The sequence below is a fragment of the Chrysemys picta genome, chromosome 1 (assembly GCF_011386835.1).
Source record: "Chrysemys picta bellii isolate R12L10 chromosome 1, ASM1138683v2, whole genome shotgun sequence".
In the NCBI taxonomy this organism is placed as follows: domain Eukaryota; kingdom Metazoa; phylum Chordata; order Testudines; family Emydidae; genus Chrysemys; species Chrysemys picta.
In genome coordinates, this window is record NC_088791.1 from 312,838,712 (window position 1) to 312,858,924 (window position 20,213).

The 20,213-nt window shown below is 41.1% G+C and overlaps 1 protein-coding gene across 6 annotated transcripts in view; it reads right to left on the reverse strand.

Moving 5' to 3' along the window:
• Positions 1 to 20,213, reverse strand: part of SGCG (sarcoglycan gamma) — a 174,196-nt gene that overhangs the window by 92,443 nt on the left and 61,540 nt on the right. For all 6 annotated transcript variants that reach the window (XR_010601004.1, XM_065595033.1, XM_065595020.1 and 3 more), the window contains one exon: positions 6,492 to 6,593. Coding sequence is in view for 5 of the 6 variants with exons in the window: in XM_065595033.1 (XP_065451105.1) it covers positions 6,492 to 6,593 (102 nt within the window). In the remaining variant the exon portion in view is untranslated. The remainder of the gene's footprint in view (positions 1 to 6,491; positions 6,594 to 20,213) is intronic.

Consider the following 20,213-nt stretch of genomic DNA (forward strand, 5'->3'; position numbering starts at 1 on the left):
CCAATAACTCTTATGAAAAGACAGGAAGGGCAGAAAAAGATGAGTGTGCCAGCCTCTAAGCCTTAGGAAGAACAGTATGCAATGGTTTAGCCTGAATATCCAAGGACAAGGAGTTATATTTAAGGTGGGGAACAAAGATCAAGAGAGACTGTGAGCTAAATCTATTATGTTTATATATTGGTAAAGACACAAATCTGGGCATCTCAAATGCACTTTTCTAATTGCTGCTGCTTGATTTAATAAAATAAACCAGTGATCAATCTGGTAATACAATCTGGTCCAGTGTGATAAACTATATTCTGGATCTTTAGTTACCATTCACATATTGGTGACTACTTAAAAGTTAGTAACATATTTCTAAGGATTCATCCTGTGTTGCTGTCCCATGAATATGTACTAGCTAAGAGACAAAGCTTTCATCTAGGTCTCTGCACTGGACTCAAAATTAAGGCATAAACTAATAACTGACTCCAGAAGAGATGCATAGCAAGTGCATTTTCTGCTATGTATTTTCTTAGCACTTTGTAGACCTCATTAGAGGAGAAAAGCTGAGACTCCAAGAAAAAAGACTATTAAGGCAAGTGAGAAAGCTGCTGTGATGGCTAGGAATGGCCCAGTTCCCCAAGAGGCAAAGTTAGGAACTGAAATCATAACAAATAAACAATTTTATGAGAATACATACTGAAATGATACCGAAAGAGATGAAGTCATGGGCAATTCTTTCTCAAAAGTGTTAAAAAATAATAACCCCCCCCCCCCCAAATGCTGAATGACTGTAAGTTCAGAAGAGCAGAAAGAGACAGTGACTTGTATCCAGCAATCTAAGGCCTCTAATTTATGCCATCAACCAATGATGACAATAGAATCCCTCAACAATTGAGCATAAATTAGCCACAGCCACACCTCTCTCTTCAGACCCGTAGACAGTTAAGAGATGTATGGTGGAGGAGCTCCAATGGTGGTTCAACATTGAATAAGGATTCCCCTAGTCTGAGGGACTCCTTCAGCATCCAACTATGCTGATTTCAGAGCAGCTATGCGTTATATTAGTTAATAGGCCTCAAAGAAAAAGAAGATACTCACCTTGTGTAGTAATGATGGTTCTTCGAGCACCTATGGGTGCTCCACTGTAGGTGTGCTTGTGTCCCTGTGCTGCTGATCGGAGGACTTTGGTAGCAGTGTCTGTTAGGTACGCTCATGCGCTGTCTCTCCTGGTGCTGCGCCACCAGGCTAGTCAGCGTGTGCAGACTAATGCCCCTCAGTTCCTTCTCTACTAGAGAGTCATTGACAAGAACTCTGAAGTAGAGAGAAGGAGGTTGGGTTGTGGAGCACCCACAGGGGGACACATCTTGAAGAACCATTGTTACTACACAAGGTGAGTAACTTCTTCTTCGAGTAGTGTCCTATGGGTGCTCCACTGTAGGTAACTCCCAAGCAGTATCCTTTCTGGAGGGCAGTTGGGTCAGTTTCAGATGACAGCACTGGGGAGCCAAATATGGCATTGGAGGTGGAGTCCCCAGTGTTCGCATAATGTTCTGCGAAAGTGTGGACTGATGTCCATGTTGCCGCTCTACAGACCTCTGAGATAGGGACATTCTTGAAGAAAATGACAGGAGAGGAGATCAACCTTGTGGAATGTGTATGAATAGGGTCTGGAAAGGTCATGTTGTGAATTTGATAACACTGTCTTATGCAATTTGAGATCCACTAAGGGTATGTCTACACTACAAACCTAAGTTGATTTAATATAGGCCGATTTACAGACACTGCATCGCCCTAACTACACTGACATAAGCCTTATGCCTCTCGTGGAGGTGGAGTTATGTTGGTTTAGTAGGGAACTTACATGAGTGGGAGGAAGGCTGTAGTGTAGACACTGACATAAGCTGCCTTATGTTGAGCTAATTATGTGTAGACCAGCCCTTAAAGAGTCTTTGGGCTGATATTGCTGAGCCCTTGGATCTTTCCACAATGGAGAGGAAAAGTCATGGGGAGCTCCTAAAGACCCTCGTCCTATTAAGGTAGAATGCCCGGGGCTCTCCTGACATCTAAGGCCAGGTCTACACTAACCCCCTAATTCGAACTAAGGTACGCAACTTCAGCTACGTGAATAACGTAGCTGAAGTTCGAAGTACCTTAGTTCGAACTTACCTCGGTCCACACGCGGCAGGCAGGCTCCCCCGTCGACTCCGCGGTACTCCTCTCGTCTAGCTGGAGTACCGCAGTCGACGGCGAGCACTTCCGGGTTCGACTTATCGCGTCCAGACAAGACGCGATAAGTCGAACCCAGAAGTTCGATCGCTCGCCGCTGAACTACCGGGTAAGTGTAGACCTACCTTAAGATATGTAGTGTAGCCTCTGTGTTGTCTTGGTGATGCTTGGGGTAGAAGATTGGAAGGTGAATCAATTCATTCATGTGAAATGGAGAGGTTACCTTAGGGATGAATTTTGAATGCAGCCTGAGAGTAACCTTGTCCATAAAAAATACTGTGTAGGGGGGAGACGCCATCAGAGCTGCTATCTCTCCTATTCTCTTGGCTGAGGTAATCGCTACCAGGAAGGCTGTTTTCATGGATAGGTATGTCAGCAAACAGGTGGCATAGGGTTCAAAGGGAAGCTTTGTCAGACTTTTCAGTTACTAGGTTTAGATCCCACATGGGAGTAGGAAGTAGGGGTTGAAGGAAGAACTTTATTATACCCTTGGGGAACTTTTTAGTGGTTGGGTGTGACAGCACTGAGAAAAAGGTTGTTGAAAAGTTGTTATAGCTGCTAGATGGACCCTAAAATAATCCTTAGGGATAATCCTGACTTTTTAAGAGTCAAAGCATAGTCTAGAATACGTGGAAGAGTTGTGGAAGTTGGGGAGATTTGCTGGACCATTTCTGCAGGTAATTACATCGAGACAAGGACTTTCTACTGTGTAATAGAACCTCCTGCGCCTTCCTTGAACAGGAGCTTTCTAGGTGTTGGAACCAAGCAGGAACCATGCCTTAAGGTGGAGAATCTCCAAGTTGGGATGTAGGGTACGTCATTTGTTCTGTGAGAGGAGGTGTGGAATGGGAGGGAGGGAGATCAGCAGGCATATCGTGAGTTGTGACAGGTAAGAGAACCAGGTCTGTCTCTGAAAGTAGAAGCAATCAGAATGACATGGGCTCCATCCCTTTTCATTTTCAGCAGGACCTTCAACAGTAGGGAAAACAGAGGAAAGGCGTAGAGAAGGTCCTCGTCCCATGGAAGGAGGAGAGCATCGTTCAGGGAGTGCTGTCTCATCCCCCCTCTAGAGCAGTAGAATGGTAAGTGGTGAACAGGTCTGTGGATAATGTTCCCCATTGTCTGAATAGGTCATGAAATACTGTTGGGTCTATATCCCACTCATAGTTGTGTGGGACTTTGTAACTGAGATTTTCTGCTATCGAGTTTTGTGTGCCTGGGAGGTAAGCTGCAGACAGTGTAAGATTGTGGGAGATGCACCAATTCCATAACCTCATCGCCTCCATGCATAGGGAGGGCGTCCTGGCTCCCCGCTGTCGATTGATGTAGTACATACAGCCTATGTTGTCTATTAGGATCTTTGTGTGTGATTCTGTGATGAGTGGAAGGAAATGGATGCAGGCATTCCTGACTACTCTCAGTCTGAGAAGATTGATGTGAAGGGATATCTCCGCAGATGACCACTTGCCTTGCATTGTGAGGCTGTTTAGACCTATGAGTGATGCGTTGGTGGTGAGGAGCAATGACCGTGATGTCTGCGAGAAGGGGATCCTTTTGCAAACATTGGCTGGGTCCTTCCACCAGTCTAAGGAGTTTTTGATCCTGGTGGCCCCATGCCCTAAAGAAGAGTGCCTAACTTAGGCGCCTTTTTCATTTTTATGCTCACCCAGCGGCGGTCCGGATCTTCGGCGGCACATCGGCGGTGGGTCCTTCAGTGCCACGGAAGACCTGGAGTGAATGGAGGACGTGCCGCCGAAGACTCGGACCTCCACCGGGTATTCAAATCGGGCCCCGCACTTACTAAAGCTGGCCCTGTGTGACACTACCTCCTCTGGCTCACTCTCTGAACCCTTTCTAGAGTGTGAAGGGGCATGGCATGGCAGTGGGGGTACTTCTCGTGCTTGGTAGAAGATCGGGGCAGAGGTCTTGGTACCAAAAGGTGAGGATCCAGCATGCAAAGGTCTCTTGAATGGTGGGATTCTGCCCGTCCTGATCATCCCAACGTTGGTGGCAGTGCTGGGGACGGGGGAATGGAGACCTTGTGCACCCTTGTCTCTTAGGTGCCAGGCGAGCTGTCTCTGGCAGTACCAAAGTGGACTCACATACTGGAAGTGTCTTTTTAGAGTGTTTGCTCTTGTCATTAAGTACCAATGATTCAGCGGCCATGTCCATTGGGTCCATGAGCCTGTCAGTGGTACCAGTAGCTGTTGGTCTTCATGAGGCATGGGTGCCAGATTGAGATGGTCTTGGTCCCGGCGATGCTGAAGATATCCGGTGAGATGGTGATTGCTTACAGCTATATCGGGGTTCACTAAGGGACTTCCCACTCTCTTCTTAGATGATTTGTGAGAAGGGTCCACAGCCTGTTTCTTCAACCCACATCCCTTAAGTGTAGAAGGTTGTGGGGAAGACTCATGTCTACCAGGTGACTGGGACCAGAGAGCTGCCTCCATGAAGATGATCTTCTGGTGGAGTTCTGTCTTTGCGAGATCTTGGCCGGAGTTGTTGGCAAAGACCACACTTCTGCTGTATGTGGCCTTTCCTGAGGCAGTGAATGCACTGAGAGTGCTTATCCGCAACCGGGACCATCTCTTTACAGATGTGGCACTTTTTGAAGCCCCACAAACTGGGCATACCCTGTTGAGGGGAAGGGTCCCTGATGGGGGGGGGGAAGATGGGAAGAAAATAGTCTCTTTTTCTTCTTTTTTTTAAGGGTAAAATAAGAAAGGAGAAGAAAGAAAAAGCTACAGCTGTAACTAGGAGGCTAACTAACTATAAGTATGTAAACCAAGAGAACAATAGTCTTAATGGATTGCTAATGGCTCCATCTCTAGCCACGGGTGGTTGAGAAAGAACTGAGAGAGGTTAGCCAGTGTGCACTGACTAGCCTTGTGGCGCAGCATGAGGAGAGACAGCCCAACGGACACTGCTACCAAAGTTCTCCAATCAGCAGCGCAGGGACACAAGCACATCTACAGTGGAGCACCCATAGGGACACTACTCAAAGAAGAATATCTCTGAGAGGATTCACGTTTAAACACATAAATCATGTTCCCTTGACTGCAAGGCAGAAAACAGAGCATATGAAACAAAGAGGGAATACAGATTTAGTAATGCAGTTTCACTATCTAATAAGACGCTGTTCATGCTATTGGAAAGATTCGTCGCACAAAAAGATAAAATAAAGCTTAAATGAACATTCTTGGAGATGTTTGGGCTCTCTCTCAGCAACTCAAACTTGCTGGAATCTGTATGTGACTCAAAATGAAAGATGGCTTAGAGCTACTCAGTATGAGTTAGGGTGGCAGAATCTGGCCCTGAAGAAGATTTTATTTAGTTTGCAGGTAACAAACACTGCTCCACAACAAATTAATGCCTGGATAATTTAAGACCTATTCAGAACAACTCCTTCTTCATTCAAACAACTGGAAAGATGCTAATAGGACTCCTTCACACACCTCCAGATGTTGGAGCAGTTTCAAACACCTGCCTCTCTCTTTTTAAAAAAAAATTCAAACTGTTTGAGAAATGTTTCCTGTCTCTTTTTCAAGTATGTAATTTCCCCTCCTTCCCAACTATAAATAAATAAATAAATCATACCTGTCTGAAGCCCAGGTAGGCAAAATATAGTCCTACAGAGTTACAGCTTTTTTATGCATAAATATTTCACAAATTTAATCTGTTATCTTGTGTCTTACAGATATAGAAGTGGGAGCTTTGTATCATTGGAAAGGGAGATTCCCAGCTCCTCAATCAGATCCAGAACTTACCTTCACCCTGGGACATTCCCAAGAATGGAACTGTAATTGCGGTATACAAAACCTATTTCTGGTCATTTTTAGAGATATTTAAGACTCCTTGTAAACCCTTAACAGTTGAACTCATGGTTACCAAGATATCTGGCTTTACAGGGAAGAGATACAAAAATAGACTCAATAAAAAAATCTTAAAACTCTAAAATATTTCTAAAGTTTTAACACCATTCAGCTGGAATGACCTGCATAACTCACGTATGGCTTTATCACTCAAGAGCAATATGCCTAAGTATTTCATGTTGGTGAATGTCACCGCAGTATCTTAGTAGTGCCATAGCATCTGAGCATGAATTTCAAATTCACGCTGATAAAATCTTTTGCCATGTTACACCATACTATATTAATATATATCCACACATACCATAATATTCTATACATGTACACATTTTATATATATTATTGATTTTCTTAATGGATTTCTATACATTAATTCTCTTTTAGCATGGCTTTTCGATATCTACTTACCTCTCTAGAGTGAATTTCTTTGGCATACAAAGGGAATAAGAATTCTGACTCTCCTTCCAGTCGAAGTCCTTCTTTTGTAACATGTAAATGTCCCATCCCAGTCTGTGGAGAAGATGAAAGAGTAATGTGTGCTTTATTCTTACTGTAATTTTTATTTCCTTTTCATTTGTTAAGTTGGATCATTATAGAATTATATATATTTTTTCTGACTATGTTATTAATGAAGATAACTGCACTATAGGACTTAACAGTTTGGTTAGCACTTCAAAATTCTTCACTGACTTCCAGACAATTCATCTTAGGACATGAGATATTTTTATAACCAGACATCCCAATACCTTTTATTAATAATGTCTTTTGAGGAAAAAAGAAAAAATGTGATGCAAGAAAGAAAGTTCTTAGTGTAATTGATTTTTGGATCTTGAGATACTTCATCAGCAAGAACAGGAAGATGCCTGGGTAGGAAGAAAAAAATAAACTAAATTCAAAAGTGAATATGTATTGCCCATGTTTACACATCTTTTGTGCTTACTTTCCAAAACCATGTGAAGGATTTATTTTTGCATATACTAATACTCACATAGAACAAAACTTTAAGATCCTATGCTTGAGTATTTGCTCTGTTGTTGGTATATTTTATTTGGAATGTGACACTGCTTCACACACAACAGGGGGAGAGACTTTGTGATTTTCTTTTTCATTTTTAATTCTTCTTTTCTCTTCGGTCTCTCTGTGAACACTCCAGCTCTCAGCATCTCTCAGGATTCACATTTCCTTCTCTCTTTGCCAACTCCTTCAGTCATTTCCCCCCTTTTCCCCCATCTCTTAGGTCCTTCCTCATTCTTTGTCATTCCTTTCATCTCAGTTCTCAGCCAAATGAGTCCGTTGGTCCAGGTTCCTCAGTACCCAAGATTGATGGTGGTGGGAGGGATAGCTCAGTGGTTTGAGCATTGGCCTGCTAAACCCAGCATTGTGAGCCCAATCCTTGAGGGGGCCATTTAGGGAACTGGGGTAAAAATCTGTTTGGGGATTGGTCCTGCTTTGAGCAGGGGGTTGGACTAGATGACCTCCTGAGGTCCCTTCCAACCCTGATAGTCTATGATTCTATGATAACAATAGAGCTGAAGGAACCCTGATATTCTATGATTCTATGATAACAATAGAGCTGAAGGGTCAAATGGTGGAAAGCTAAAAGTGATGGAAATATCTCTCTCTCTCTCTCTCTCTACATGATGGTTTACCCTATTATAGGGCCTGAACACCATCATGAATATTCATGTTAAAGCCCAGCATTCCATGCCCAAATCTAATTTTCTCACCCACATAATAATGGGGTACACTTATCCTATAGATTAACATATTAATACATATTAATGGTATTTAACTCATTATCATACCCATCACTTCTTGCTTAAGCAGCTCTGCAGTTATTACTTCCATGTTCCTGCAGTTGCAATTTACCATTAGTTTTCAGTTCCTACCATTGAGCAAGCTATTCCTAGTTCCCAAAATCTGAGGGTAACCATTAGGCCATTTATCTATGCCAAAGGTTGCAGGCCTACTATACTTATGCTAACTTGCTTAAGCTAATGTTTTACAGGATATAGGCCAGTAGGTTCCTTGCATTACAGCTGAATATAATAAAGACTAAGCTAGCTATATGGGTTACAACAGAAAGTAGACATTAAAGGCAAGCAGTCTAGCAGATTCACCGTTTGAGAGCTCTGAGCCAGTCAGAGATCTGGAGGAAAAGGTTATAAATACAGGAACTGGAGGCTCTGGACTCAGTGGCTGATTGACACTGGACAAAGATGTGTCTGTTATGTGGGCTGGGTCCCAATACCTGTATCACTTTGGATACGAGCTACAGATTCTCTGTCTTGCTAGAAAGAAAGGAGACAATCAACTATTAGTTCAAGCACTGGGATTTGCTACTGGCTTCAAGGATCTTCTCAGGGAATATTTATATTGCAGTTACAGTGAGACTGCAGCTCATATAGACATACCCGACCTAGTTTTAATCTAGCTAGCTCAAGTACCAGAGCAATGAAGCCATGGGAGCACAGGCTTTAGCACAGGCTAGCTCCCCAAGTAATTACCCAGGGTTGTGGGCAGGCTTGCACAACCCATGCTGAAATCTGTGTTGTGGAGTCTTCACTGTTACCAGTACCCGAGCTAGATAGATTAGAGCTAGCTCAGGTATGTCTACACAAACTGAATCAGACCCTCTCACTGCAGAGTAGACAAAGCCTCATGGTTTTGCTGAGGAGATTCTGAAGTGCTTGGAGGAGAACTGAGAGGCTGCCATCCTCCTCAGTTTCTGGAGAATCCAGGTGACACGCTCATTTTGAGGCCACATTACTGAGACTGAGAAATCAGCTCAGTGACAATATTAGAGGGGAATGTGTATGAGTGCACTAAGGTAAAAATAGGCATATATTCTGTTGAAACCTTGCACTGAAAAATATGTAAGAGCAACAAAGAGGAGAAGTCTGTATAAAGATACACTGTAAGCCAATGATCGCTACTCACTGGCCAGTATGTCAATAAAGTCCTCACCAGTGGCAGTATTTCAGTCCTTTTCTTTAGCATAGGTTTATTGTCTCTCAAATCAAAACAGTTCACCTAATATCTAAATCGGGTGTGTTTCCTTTTCCCATAGCCACCTGCAGGTCTCTATAGCTCCTAGTGTACCAAAACTTAGGCTTTACTACAGGAGACTCTCACTATAGGTCTCTCCTGTTTCCAGGCTCTTTCCTGACTGAACTGAGAACATTCATTTACATCTCCAAGCAGCCCGTCATATGATTTGGTCTCCTGGCCCCATTCCTACATGGGTCTGATGATAATCTCCCTAAACATCTGTTCCTAAAGGGGCCACACCTCAGAACACCAGTAAGTTTACTGCTTAATAGTTTTGTTTAGAAAGTTATTGAAAAGTATTTCAAATAATGTTTGCAAATATTTGTGTATGTATTACATTTTTGTTCACTAATAAATTATATGGTATGCTCTCTCTGAGGATGATTTACAGCTGTTACCAACACCTATATTCAGGGTTTGATGAGCCATATCTCTGAGGTTTATTCTATGTAATATTTCTTCCCCTCCCCCGCCTGAAATGACTGAGACAGACAGAACTCTGGCCTGTGCTTCAGCAAAGAGTTAAGCTAGAGGTCCAGGAAAAAGGGGAGTGTAATTAGTCAAACAAAATAGTTCCTCATAAACCCTCCTTGTCTGTTACATTGCAAGAGATCAGGGTTACAATACAAATGTGCTTATGGCAGAAGAATCAGTGCAATAAATAATTGTTCATTAATTGCTGTCAGTGTCTTCTGTGCTACTCAAAATAAACAGAAAGACATGATCAACATCCCAGGGGCTTTAGTTTCAAAGGCATGATTCTGATCCCACTAAAATCAATCATAAAAGTCTTGCCCTTGACTTAAGTGGAAGTAGGATCTGGTTATACATTAGATAATGCAGTTCCGTACAAACACATAATACACTAGTAGACTAGAAAAATCCCTAGATATTGCAGATGTCAGGGTTTTCTTGTAATGTTACACACTTATTTTATTGGGATATATTTACAGGTTTCCCAGAAGAATAAATTTGAATGCTCTTTTAGGTAAAGATAGTAACAAATAAAAACCGAAAATGAGATATGGCAAAGAAGATTTAAGGTATCAATATAGTGCATTGAAAGAAAATCAGACAAGTTGAAAGCAAGAAAATATTTAAAATAAATAAATCTGGGACTAAAAATGAAGATATGTAGAAAGAAATAACACTGGAATTAGCTAACTGTAAGGCTGCAAAACAATGAGAGAAATAAGGAAAATTCCAATATTATGAAATATTGAACAGCAAGGTACAAGTTCATGTTGGTCACAGATTGTGACTATTACTGCAGCAAGAAATAAGAGAGATGATTAGAAAGCAAACTGAGTTATCAAGAGATATCCTCAGGCAGATAAAGAAAACAAACACTGATGGCAAGTCTGAAATTGTTGTTGCAATACTTCAAGATGAGGGACCAGAGGCAATGAACTAACTTTGCTACAACAGTAATACAATGAGGACATACAATAAAATTATAAACTGTTCCTGAAAATCCTACTGCATAAGAAATTGACACAATAATGCAAGAATTCATGAGGCATTATTAACTGCACCTGGACTTAGCAATTATTTATCAAAATGCTCCTCATATGTGGAAACAATGTAATAAAATCTGCAGGTTTTCTAGAATAAGCCAGAACTATCTCATAATGCTTTATATACTATAAAGGTCTGTAGATGCAGAAAATACAGGAAGGATTTATATGGAAAAACTAATTAAAAATACAATTTTACTTCTTCCTCATTTTCAAGTTTCATTTGAAGTTAACTCTTTGTAATTTTAGGGAATATAAAATTTCTATTTATGTGTTTGGGGCAAGATTTTCAAAAGTGACTGACCTATCCTAATTTGTGGCTGTTCAACTTGAGATACATTAAAACAACCTGATTTTCAAAATGTGCTCAGCCCTTTCTGCAGTATTTTTTCACACAACGCACAGTCAACCTGTGGAACTCCTTGCCAGAAGATGTTGTGAAGGCCAAGACTATAACAGGATTCAGAAAAGAACTAAATAAATTTGTGGAGGATAGGTCCATCAATGGCTATTAGCCGGGATGGGCAGCCTCTGTTTGCCAGAAACCGGGAATGGGTGAAAGGGGATGGATCACTTGATGATTATCTGTTCTGTTCATTCCCTCTGGGGCACCTGCATTGGCCACTGTCAGAAGACAGGGTACTGGGCTAGATGGACCTTTGGTCTGACCCAGTATGGCTATTCTTATGTTCTTATGTAATCAGACGCCATTAAGGCTTCCAGGGTTGAGACCTAAAAATTAAAATACCGCAAATCATTTGTCTGTTTTCAATATCTTGGCATTGGTACATGCCTGGTTTAGAATCAGGGCACCTAGTATCTACCCAGTCTTCCTTGTGTTTCTCTCCTAACTTATCTTTCATTATTGTAAGTACATGTCATGCACACTGTAGAGCTCATATGGCTTGTTTCTTGTTTCCCTGGTGATTTTCTAGTTTTAGTAAATCCCCATGATCTTTCAGAGTACAGATTATTGCACAACTTTTAATGAGACACGTTCTGTTGCTAAGATGCTTTCATTTCATCCCTTTATTATCTGTTTATTTTAGAATTTGTTTTTAATAGAGTTGTATGAAATATTCATAATCGAATTTGGAATTATTAAAATTTGAACATTTATTGTTGCCATTTCAAAACTATGTATTCTCTCTAAATATCAATACTAAAATGGGATTATTTTTGTGGAAGTGGTCCCACTTTAAGCAAAATTATTTTCATTGTGAAAACATGAAATGTCACAGTTTTGAATAGTTTCTCAGCCAAATTGTAATTTTAGAAATATTTTAGGGGGTGAAAAATATCTGTGAAACAGAATTATGAAAAATGTCTCACAGTTTTTTCTGCAATTGCACACAGTTGTAGTTTCTAATTTCAAACCACAGCCCAGATCCTTCAAACAATATACAGTACTCACATTAGAAAAGTTATGCACTTGTGAAATCATTTGCAAGATTGGGTTCTGAGTCCCCCTAAAAGTTCACTACTTTCTGCTAGTGGTTTCACCACTAACTGGTGTCTTGCATAGTATAATATATATACACTTCATCAACATATATTCAAAATCTGCTACATACAGTATCACTCCTTCATTTGTACACTGTCTGAGGAAATGTACGGAGGATACAATCACCTTTTCATCTGTTTTACGACCTGACCATTTCAAATAGCTCCAGGAGTTGATAATCCATTTGGTACAGGGTCTGGACCTGAAAACTTCAACTTTTAAGGAAAAGACACCACAGAAGTTCAACATCATTGAGTTCAAAGAGGGAGTAGGGGTGAGAGAGAGCGAGAAAGAGACAGAGAGACAGACAGAGACTTCTCATTAATGATGGCCTACTGGTTCTAGCTAAAAGCAACAGAGGGTCCTGTTGCACCTTTAAGACTAACAGAAGTATTGGGAGCATAAGCTTTCGTGGGTAAGAACCTCACTTCTTCTTGCATCTGAAGAAGTGAGGTTCTTACCCACGAAAGCTTATGCTCCCAATACTTCTGTTAGTCTTAAAGGTGCCACAGGACCCTCTGTTGCTTTTTACAGATTCGGACTAACACGGCTACCCCTCTGATACTTGGTTCTAACTAAGCGCTTCTGCTTCGTTCCACCCTGAATCCCAGAATCAAATAAGAAGATAGATCATTTTTACCAGGTGCCACCATGGAGATGCCAGTATTTTCTAACTCACCTTACTCCTGGCTTATTGATGATGATAGCAGCCAATGAAATTGAGTAGTTCCAGAGCACATTAGACCTTCCTATTGAATAAGGACATCAAAAAATAGACCTTAGGTGAAAGAAAGCCTTCTCTGGTATCTATGTGGTGAATTACAACCTGTCATAGGAAAGTACCAATTTTATCTTGGGGATAAATATTCCTTCTAATAAGTTCATAGATTCATAGTTTCTATGGCCAAAAGGGACTATTATGATCATCTAGTATGACCTCCTGCGTAACACAGGCCATAAAACTTTACCAAAATAAATCCTAGAGCATATCTTTCAGAAAAACATCCAATCTTGATTTAAAAACTGTCAGTGATAGAGAATACATCTTGACCCATGGTAAATTGTTCCAATGGTTAATTACTCTCACCATCAAAAATTCGCATCTTATTTCCAGTCCGAATTTGTCTAGTTTCAACTTCCAGCCATTAGATCTTGTTATACCTTTCTCTGCTAGATTGAAGAGCCCATTATTAAATATTTGTTCCCCATGTTCTAGACTGTAATCAAGTCACCCCTTATAACCTTCTCTTTGTTAAGCTAAATAGATTGAGTTCTTGGAGGCTATCACTATAAGGCATGTTTTCTAACCCTTTAATCATTCTTGTTGCTCTTCTCTGAACCCCCTCCAATTTATCAATATCCTTCTTGAATTGTGGGCACCAGAAATGGACACAGGATTCTGGAAGCAGTCGGACCAATGCCAAATGCAGAGATAAAATAAACTTTCTACTTCTACTTGAGATTCTCCTATTTATGTATCACAGGATCATATTACCTCTTTTGGCCACAGTGTTACTCTGGGAGCTCATATTCAGCTGATTATCCACCACGACCCTCAAATCTTTTTCTGAGTCACTACTTCCCAGGATGTTTTCCTGAGGTGCAGGAAAAACAAACAAAAACACACACAAACCACCAGCAAAGCTAGTGACTAAGGGGCATATAGTGGCCAAGCACATCCTTCAGGAACTTAGGATGCTTCAGGTGGTATCAGCTTCTTCCCTTAGATTGTGCTCCTTGCTAACAGTGTTGGGCATTTTGGCTAAGTCTCAGACCCAAATGGAAGATCCTCTGTTTGACGGAGAAGGTATCAGCCTAAAGATGGATAAGATTCTTGAGAAAGTGAAGATTCTTAATCTATTGTTGATCTCTGGGACTCTTTCAACCAGACCAGACAAGGGAGACCCCCCTTGACCTCTTCCTTCCAGAATCACAGACTTAACCTCAATTGTCCAGCTTCAATTTCAGAAGAGGTAGCCATAACACCAGAAGAAGAAAGGCACTGGAAAACATCTTAGATCAGTTTCATCTTCTGCCACTCATTTGTCTTCTTTAGCAGCAAGACCAAAAATCCAACATGTTACCTGACAACCTAGCACCAGTTCTACCTTCTGACAGTTTCTTTGATGCTTTGGGTAGAATTACTATGGAGTCTAGCTACAATGATCATCCAGTTTGAATATGTGATCCAATTCCATTCTATGCTACCTCTCAGCCCTTGCCCACACATTCCTTTTCAGGCATCCTCTTTATGAGAAAGTATTCAAAGTAAAGGTAGATTCCCTGAGAAAGATGAGGACTACATAAATAGTGCCTCTGCATATCTAATAGAAAGGCTTCTAAGCATGGTTCTTCTTCATACTGAGAAAAAGACAGCCTTCATGCCATCATACACCTACAAAAATTGATTAGTTATTAGCTTAATCAGAAAATCAAGTTCCACATTCTAACACTGCCTTACATCATTCTTACTCTTTCCTTTCAGGGCTGGTCTTAATTTAAACATTTATATACCTAAGACCATCTCACAGAAAACATTTCATTTTGTGACAGACATGGACACTGTCAGACCAAAACACTGCACTGCATAATTGCATAAGGAATGCTCAGTTTCTGCCTCCTGATAAGTCTTTATCTAGATGTTCCTCATCAATGTAGTAAGGGGTACAAGTGTCAGTTCACCATGATGACCATGACAATCTTTTTACTTGATTACATGATCTTTGTTTATGCACCTTCTAAGCATGGGTCAAGCACATCTCCATATATCCCTCTACACAATGGAGGCTCAACTTCTAAGCATGCATCTCTCAGCAAAGAACTGCATGGAAAAAAAACCCTTATTTTTACCCTTTTGGGGGAGATCAAGTACTCAAAAATCAGGAAAATCCAAATGTAAAGTTTGTTCTACTAATTAGATCTAGTTCTATAATTGTTGTCTCTTTTCCCTTATTAAATGTTAATCTGAACATATTAGCCTTTACCATTAGTATATCATAAAATATACATATGTGCAATGTGGTCAGTCTACTGTCACTTCAGTTTCAATTTGTAGCATTTCTGGCCTACGGTGTTTTATTATTACAACATTAAGATAGGAAAGCCGTTCATTTTTACATTTAATTTCTAGTATTTATTTTTATTTTACTTAATTTTAAATGTGAGAGCTAAGCATTTTGATAAACAGACTGAAAGCATATCTAGTTTCATTGTATTTTTGTATGTACCTTTATTTCTTCTGCTGAAAAGCAGTTTTGTAAGTTCTTAGAATAATGCCCATCTTGAATAAAAACTAATATCCTTATGTCTCAAACAGGAGGATTTTCTCTAGCATTGTAAGAAGACCTTGTAAAAACTATGCTAAATCAGGGCAAAGGGCTTTTTCTACAATAGTAACAGTAGGTTCTATACTGAAAAAATATATCTAAAAAAAAAAAAAAAAAGGTTAAAAAAGGTATAGATAAGAAAACCAGTAAGATAATTCACTGAAAAGCTGTGACAGGCAGTCAACTCAAATGAAATGGGTTCCTCTTCAGCAGCTATAACAAACTTAGGAAAACGAGTGGCAAGGCATCTACTATTAGAAAGCCGGGGAAAAGGATTTTGTGTGTGCTACCCCATCCCTGAATATTTCAAAATATCCAAATATTGACAGTCTGCACATAATATAATTACTGAAAAAAACTGAAAAAAAACTGACAATGAAACTAACTACAGTGTAGTCAGGATGTAGCAGAATGACCATCCAGGGAGCCTCTTTTCTTATACATTTATATCTTGCTTTTAAGTCAAATCCATGGAAAGGCTAAAGCAAGTTTAGATTGAGACATCTATTGTTGTGTCCCAAAGGTACCTTAGTTAATGACTTTATAGATCCAGCTCTTTGTGCAGTATTTCTTGTTGCGATTACTATTTTAGGAACTTGCTTGGCCAACAAAAGTGTACTGTTTCATTGAGAAAATAGGACTGTGGGTAGAGTCTGTTAATAAGCAATCAGCAAAAACAGGATTGGTAATGAATCTGATGAGAGCTTGTGTTTCGTCAGGCCCCCACTCCCTCCCTCCATGAAAGCAACAGCAGACAATCGTTTCGTGCCTTTTTTCAGCCCAGACACCATAGCACTGGTATCATGGAGCCTGCTCAGATCACCGCGGCAATTATGAGCAGTATAACCAGCACACACCTTATCCTGGAGTATATGCAGAACCAGAACCTGCCAAAGCAAAACCAGGCAAGGAGGCAACGGCAGCGCGGTGATGAGAGTGATGAGGAAATAGACATGGACATAGACTTCTCACAAAGTATGGGCCCCGACAGTGTGTACATCATGGTGTTAATGGGGCAGGTTCATGCCATGGAACGCCGGTTCTGGGCCCGGGAAACAAGCACAGACTGGTGGGAATGCATAGTGTTGCAGGTCTGGGATGATTCCCAGTGGCTACGAAACTTTTGCATGCGTAAGGGCACTTTCATGGATCTTTGTGACTTGCTTTCCCCTGCCCTGAAGCACCAGAATACCAAGATGAGAGCAGCCCTCACAGTTGAGAAGCAAGTGGCGATACCCCTGTGGAAGCTTGCAACACCAGACAGCTACCGGTCAGTCGGGCATCAATTTGGAGTGAGCAAATCTACTGTAGGGGCTGCTGTGATCCAAGTTGCCAATGCAATCAAAGAGCTGCTGATATCAAGGGTAATGACTCTGGGAAATGTGCAGGTCATAGTGGATGGCTTTGCTGCAATGGGATTCTCTAACTGTGGTGGGGCGATAGACGGAACCCATATCCCTATCTTAGCACTGGCGCACCAAGCCAGTGAGTACATAAACCGAAAAGGGTACTTTTCAATGCTGCTGCAATGCTGGTGGATCACAAGGGACGTTTCACCAACATCAACATGGGATGGCCGGGAAAGGTACATGATGCTCATGTCTTCAGGAACTCTGGTTTGTTTCAAAAGCTGCAGGAAGGAACGTTCTTCCCAGACCAGAAAATAACCACTGGGGATGTTGAAATGCCTATAGTTATCCTTGGGGACCCAGCCTACCCCTTAATGCCATGGCTTATGAAGCCATACACAGGCAGTCTGGACAGTAGTCAGGACCTGTTCAACTATATGCTGAGCAAGTGCAGAATGGTGGTAGAATGTGCATTTGGACGTTTAAAAGCACGCTGGCGCAGTTTACTGACTTAGATGGACCTCAGCGAAACCAATATTCCCATTGTTATTACTGCTTGCTGTGCGCTCCACAATATCTGTGAGAGTAAGGGAGAGACATCGGCTCTCTTAATGGCTCTCCATGCGTCTCTGGACCCTCTCAGCTGTCGGGCTTGGACGGAAACATTGCCTGAGGGTAGTGAGAGAATGGGTTATCGGTGAGGTGGGGGTGGGCGTGAGCCCGGTCAATAGGGGCAACCCCTACCAAGATCTGAGCCTTTTCTCACACGCCCGTTAGAGCTCGACATTATGCTGTTTGGGACCCCTCTTTGAGGAAAGCCTCTGGATTGCAAGTCCAACCGCTACCTCCTCGTGGTGAGAGTCGGTAACTGGCTTGGATAGCCAGGCGGATTGCGGAGGACGAACCCACATCCCACATTTAGTGGGGTGTGGGACGGGGTTGGGTAGCCCCATATGGTGCCACATGGATGCCCCCCTGGTAAGGGTAGCCTCCCCCAGGTACGGGTTGACTCCCCCTGGTAAGGGTTAGATTCCCCCTGGTAAGGGTAGCCTCCCCCAGGCACGGGTTGACTCCCCCTGGTAAGGGTTAGATTCCCCCTGGTAAGGGTAGCCTCCCCCAGGCACGGGTTAGTTTCCCCCTGGAAAGGGTAAGTTTCCCCCAGGTACGGGTTAGTTTCCCCCTGGAAAGGGTTAGTTTCCCCCTGAGAAGGGTAAATCTTTTAGCTATGGAAAAAAGTAATTTATATTTTTATACCGGATTGGCGCTGGACCGGGTTAATAACGCCCCCGCTGTTGGCTTTGATGCCCCGGCTGACAGTGTTAAATATATTAGGGGTGTGATCAGGGTCGCTGGACCAATGGATAAAATGGTGTGGACTATAATGAAGTCTCATGAGAATGAGAGTGAGAATCAAGTCCTCCCAGTGGAGCATGGCGAGGAGGTAGAGGAGAATGTTTGTGATGATCATGGTGAGGAGATTTTATCTATCTTACCGATGGTTTTTACAAGGGACACTTTTAATGATTTAACTATGGACAGTTTTAATCCAGATTTTAAGTATTTAAGTACATTTGATGATCCATATGTTAGGGAATCGGGATATCTTAATGCTCATTTAGTTAATGGGTCTAGTTTATTAAATAGTTTTAGACCAAGTACTGATTTTAATAGGGATCGTAATAAGGATCTTAACAGTACTGGTAGTAATATAAATATATTAGAAAGTAGTTCGTGGAAGGATGGGGTTTTTTATTTAGAGTATCCCGTTGATAGTTTTAATTGTCCAATATGTCCCCAGATATTACCAACATTTGGTAAATGGGCCAAACACATTAATGTGGTTCATAAAAGTAAAGCCATACGAGTTGTATGTAGTAAATGTGGAAAATCTTCTCAATATCATAATATAGCTTGCCACTACCCCAAGTGCATACCCAAGAAGGCGGATACCCCAATGAAGAGCCATACGTGCTCGGTCTGTGGGCTTGGTTTTCATACTAGATCTGGATTGAGCCAACACTGTAGACATAGACACCCTGCTGTGAGGAATGAGCAAAGAAAAGAAGATATGGCTGCTAAAAGTAAGATCAAAGAGGGATCGACTAGATCTCGTATATGGACCAAAGATGAGGTTGCGCAGCTTATACAGTTGGAAAGGAAATATATTGGGAAAAGGAATATAAATAAATGTATTGAGAGCGAGATGAGGACCAAAACGAATAAACAAATATCAGATAAAAGACGAGAATTAGCAAAGAAGAAGTTAGTGGTAACAGGAGATAGGGAGGAAGTGACTGAGGTAGAGGACATTAGAGTAAATATATTAGAAATTCCGCCCCCAAGAGAGAGGATTTTCCCACTAAAAGGACATCCAGAAGTGGATTTAGTGGAGAAAATATGTAAACGGGGAAAACAAAGTAGGGAGGGAAGAGAAATAATAAATAGTTTAGGGGAAATTGAAGGATTATTAAAGGAGGATTTAACAAAAGCTCTCGGATGGGCAATGTTGGAAAAATTATGTTATTCATTAGTAGAGGGAAAGGACCCTAGAAATGAAAGTCAAATAGAGTTGAGGAATAAAGGAAAAGGGAAGATGAGAAAGGAGGGGAGAAGGAAGCAATTTAATGCAATTAGGAGATATGCTACAAAGAAAGCTAAGTATAAATTCTATCAACAATTATTTGATAAGGATAGAAGAAGATTGACTCGCATTATAATGGGAGAGCCAGATAAGGCTAAGTGTGCTATCCCTATGAAAGAAATTGAGGAATACTATGTAAATATTTTGGGAACAATTGGACATGGTAATATGATAGGGTGGCCATCATCCACAGAGAATGCGGATAATGATATATTAATGAGTCCGATCTCTGTGGATGAGATTAGAATAGCTTTAAGAGAAATAAGAAAAGATAGTGCTCCTGGCCCAGATAAAGTAAAAGTGAGCAATTTGTGGGATATTTTTAATTTAGACTCCTTAATACTTACAAAAATTTTTAATATATGGTTTCTAAATAGACAGGTACCAGATGAATTTAAGAAAAATAGAACGATTTTAATACCAAAGACACAAGATGAGGAGGAAATGAAGAAGTTAACATCTTGGAGACCATTGACAATTGGGTCAGTTTGGATTAGAATCTATACCAAAATATTAGCAAAAAGACTGGTGGAAACAGTTAAGATATGTAGTAGACAAAAAGGGTTTATATCCGCCCCTGGGTGTGAGGAAAATATTGCTATATTAGATAATTTGATTAAAGGGGCTAAACGAAATGGGAATGAAATTGCAATAGTGTTCGTAGATCTGGCTAAAGCATTTGATTCTGTGGGACACGGACATATAATAGCCGGGTTGAGAAGATTTGGTATAGATGAACATT